The sequence below is a fragment of the Colobus angolensis genome, unplaced genomic scaffold (assembly GCF_000951035.1).
Source record: "Colobus angolensis palliatus isolate OR3802 unplaced genomic scaffold, Cang.pa_1.0 Scaffold19, whole genome shotgun sequence".
NCBI classification, from domain to species: Eukaryota; Metazoa; Chordata; class Mammalia; order Primates; family Cercopithecidae; genus Colobus; species Colobus angolensis.
This window is the reverse complement of record NW_012115043.1, coordinates 8,327,282-8,331,469: the sequence shown is the minus strand read 5'-3', so window position 1 is coordinate 8,331,469 and position 4,188 is coordinate 8,327,282. Positions and strand designations below refer to the sequence as shown.

The 4,188-nt window shown below is 46.7% G+C and overlaps 1 protein-coding gene across 1 annotated transcript in view; it reads right to left on the bottom strand.

Moving 5' to 3' along the window:
* Positions 1–573: 573 nt before the first annotated feature.
* CA12 (carbonic anhydrase XII) overlaps positions 574–4,188 on the bottom strand; it is a 65,969-nt gene continuing 62,354 nt past the window's right edge. Inside the window, exons 8-10 of the mRNA XM_011940432.1 lie at positions 3,959–3,991; positions 2,992–3,076; positions 574–2,202 (exon numbers count right to left, since the gene is read on the bottom strand). Of these exons, the coding sequence (XP_011795822.1) occupies positions 2,130–2,202; positions 2,992–3,076; positions 3,959–3,991 (191 nt within the window). The 3' untranslated portion in view covers positions 574–2,129. The remainder of the gene's footprint in view (positions 2,203–2,991; positions 3,077–3,958; positions 3,992–4,188) is intronic.

Below are 4,188 nucleotides of genomic sequence, written 5' to 3'. Positions count from 1 at the left end.
AGGAATCCTGTGAGGATTTGCAAAGACATTGACAGTGTTGGTTCTTGGAGCATCTTTCTGCCTCCCTGGCTTTGTCTGGTCTCAGCCTCGGGGCTGCAAGCCAGGTCTGTGCTGAGCAGGAAGAGGAGAGGAGAAATGCCACTGTCTCGCACCTCCCAGTAAGTCTCCCTTTTCATGAATAGCCCTTGTGCCAGGTACAATGGTCTCTCTGTTCTCTCACAAAACTCATCCACAAAAGATATACAGAGTCTTTTGACAGACAGTGCCACTGCTCTGGAGCCCTTTCTGTTAGTTTCTGATTGACAATTTTGAACCAAGGCCCAGAGACCCCCTAATTCATGTTGCTTCATCATGAGGGTTGTCCTTGTCATCTGATGACGCATGAGGCATGCTAATGGCAAGGCCAGGATGCCACCCCAGGCTTCAAGGCTGTTAGAGGTCTTGAGTGCACACACATATCTGAGCCCCCATTAGGTCACTTGTTACTTTGTCTAGCAAAACAGGCTCCCAAGACATAAGGCTTGCCATCATTATGAAAAGTTGTGATGGTACAGAAGAGAGAATTTTTTTTTCTTTTTTTTGAGATAGTCTTGCTCTGTCACCCAGGCTGGAGTGCAGTGGCATGATCTTGGCTCACTGCAACCTCTGCTTCCTGGGTTCAAGCGATGCCAGAAGAGAGAATTCTTAGAGTTAGAGGGAGGAGAAGGAAAAAGATATTTAAAAAGCTATGCTTCAAGGGGACATTGTGTGCTGTCGAAATGAGATTGTGAATCAGAAAGTTCTCGAGGAACTGCAAGGTGCTGTTAACTAGGGGTCGGTTACTTCTCAGTCATGAGTCATCACCTGCAGGAGGAAAATGGAGGAGCTGCGCCTGTCAGAAACTGTGTGACTCGGGGAAGAATATGGAGTATCTTAGTAGCGTTCCATTATTACTGGCCCCTGAATACCATGATGATGCCAATCCCTGCACAGATAACCTCCTGCTTTTATAGCTTGAGATATATTTGATCTAAACCATGATTTGATATCCACAGAGAGAGGAGTAGATAAGTCTCCATACCAGGTTGGCAGTAGGGATCCTGCAGAAGTGGCTGAAATGAAATTTGGCCAAAAGAGACGAAGTTCTACAGTCATTTTGTTTCTGCCTATTTCCTCCAGATTCAAAGGCAGATTGGGTCATCTCGGAACTCATGTCTCCTCCAGGACCCAGCAACAACACATTTTCAAGGAATAGCCTCGTTATTTGTAAAATCTGTAGAGTATAAAACATAACTGCCCCACTGATAGGAGGTTGGATTTGGACTTAGTATTGTATTGTTCTGTCCTTACATTGTGGCTTGATAAACAGAATGGGATTCCAATTCTGATTCCAAAGTGAGACTCTTCCAAGATCATCCATGTCTTCTCATTTTCTCCCTCCCTCTAGCTGTCTCTCCCTTCTCATCCCCACCAAGAAGTGGAACTTGAAACTGCCTTTCCCTAAGGTCTGTGCAGTGTCTCTGATCCCAAGGACAGGACTGTGAAAGTGTCCCTAATATATCACAATGTATAACTCTTGTTTTCTTTTTCTCTCTACAGCTTGATCTTTCCTGTTCCCATTCGTCCCTGAGTTGTAAGGTGCAGATTAAAGGTTTTGTCATAGCAGAAGGAAATCAGAGGGAGATGCCCTGTCTCCAGAGGAAAGAAGTTGAATTTCCCAAGCAAAACCTAAGCAGAGAGTGCACATTCTTGTCTAAAAGCTTGGAAAAGCAGCAGAATTTCCAGGACACTTGAAAGCATGCTCTGGCAAAGCCCTGGATGAAAGCGTTTTCCAACCATTAATGGCCCACCAGCATGGCTTGGTTTGTGATCCCAGAATTCAGACCACTTCACAGTCTCACACAGGATTTAGCAAGCAGCTTAGAGTTCCTGCTGCTTGTTCTGAGAGTTTATCCCATCCATGGATTGGATGGTGCTGGGGTGGCCATGGTCCCAAGGCAAGGAGGCACCCAGCAGAGGATCCCCTGAGGCCTGGCATGTTTGCCTGAGCTACAGAGAACACCTTGAGGTGTCACAAGTGTCCAGAGAGCTGAAGTGTGTAGGGTCCAAAGCAAGGTCCTTCCTGGATGTGCCCAGGAGCTCCAGGGACCTCAAGCATGGGCCTCAGTTTCCTCCTTGATGGCTGGCTTGTAAATGACTCCCTTGTTAACACCTTTCTTGATACTAGAACAAAAAGAACACATAAGTCTTGTTAGAGAGGAGAGCAAGCAAGCCAGAGAACAGACTGACTCAGGTAGGGAATGAGGCCGTTTTTAAAAGTTGGATTCCTCTCTTTGGGACCTTTCCCCAATTCTGTTGGTCTTGGGAGGGAATGTCACCAAATAAAGCTTTAACCAAAACAGGACTTGTTCGTTTTCCAACTGTTCTCTTCCATATCTAACAATACTAGACCTGTATTTTGAAAGAGGTCTCATTGTCACCCCCGCTCTTCAAACCCTGATTCCATAACAGGGTTCCCAGAAACCTTTTTATTTTTCATACCCCCAAAATAAATTAGGTTTTAGGAAAAGCCAAATGTGACAATAAAAACATGGGCAAAGGGCGTGAAGAGTTAATGTGAGTGAGAGATCAGGTTTTCCTTCATCTTCCTTTTTGGATTCATAGACAAAAACGTATATGTAAAGATCTTGATAAGAAGACAGCTTTGCTGCTTAGCTCTAGGCACAAGCCCCAAGTCAAGAGACTCGTCCAAGGCTGTACAATAGCAGTAAGCAAGGCACACATGCTTCCAAATCTGAGCACAGTGGCCCTTGAACCCCTTGAACGACCAGGGTCACGTGTGCGTCTCATGCAAAGGAGGCCAGGGCATGGATGCTTTGGGGACAGCACTCCTAGGGTAAGTGTTGGTCCAGATGACCGCGGCTCTTCATGCCTCAAAGCTGCCTTCCCAGGCAGACTAATCGTCATGGACACATGGCTGCCCATTCCCGTTTTGGACCCAAACCAGCTCACCTCTTCCTTCTGAAAAGCCAAATGGACACTGCCACCACAATACAGATGCCAAGAACACCAGCCAGGGCCAGCGAGAGGATGATGCCTGGTGAAGAGGCAGAGGGCACACATTACACTCCTTCCTTCCCCTCCATCTTAGCCCATGGCCCCGGGGTGTGAAATCACGGCCCAGCTGCATAATCATCCACAGAAAGGAATAATTTCCCCATCCCTGTTCTCAGATTCTGGTCTTTGACTTAGTGGGACTGGCTAGAGTATTTTGAGGGGGCCGTTTGCAAATTCTAATGGTTTTCCAGCAGGGGCTCTCAAATTTGCACAAGGGTCAGCTGAAGAGCTTGTTTAAAATGTAGGGGTTTTTTATTTATTTATTTTTTTAGCCCAACCCCCAGAGATTCAAATTCAATCTGTTTGGTGTAGGGCCCAGGAATCTGCATTTTACCAAATACTTGCAGCTGATACTGATGCACGTGGTCCAAGAACCACACCTTGATAAGCCCTGGGCTGCACAAATAAGAACTTACTCTGTCTTTGCCTGCTGGATTTAAGGCCCATTGGCTGTCTCTATCAGTTTTGCCCCCAAGTTCCATTGCACAGTCCTAAGCAGTCCCAGACGACCAGTAGTCCATTGCCAAGGTCATACGGCCTGTCATCTGACCTCCACACTGGGCTCTGGCATGTTTTCAGCAACAGCCTCCCACCATGACCAAAAGAAAGTCTTAGATAGGTTCTTTGAATACACACATGCTGTAGAGTGATTGGATCTTTCATTAGAGGAACATTGATTGGCAGTTCATCTTTGAATCAGAGAGCGACTTGAGGGTAAGACCCATAGCAAAGAGAGGGCCAGGAGCCAGAGCAATAGTACAGAGAAGCAGAAAGGATGGGCTGGATCACAGACCCAGATCACACCAAGAATCACAGTGATCACCCAGCTGCAACATGCATGGCCGGCTGCCCAGCCACATACCCAGATTCAGTCCTGCCGCAGTATAGGCTTGCACTTAAAAGGGGAGAGGAAAAGACTGGAGGTTACTCTAGAGTCAAACCACACTGGATTTGAGCAACGTGTTGAGAGATGCTCTACCTTTTGTTTGGTTGGCAGTACGGGTCTTAGGCAGACACATCTCTAGGGGTGTTCACCCTTGGCTCAGGGATTGCCTGATGAAGTAGAGGAAATTGCCTATCTAGGGAATTCAT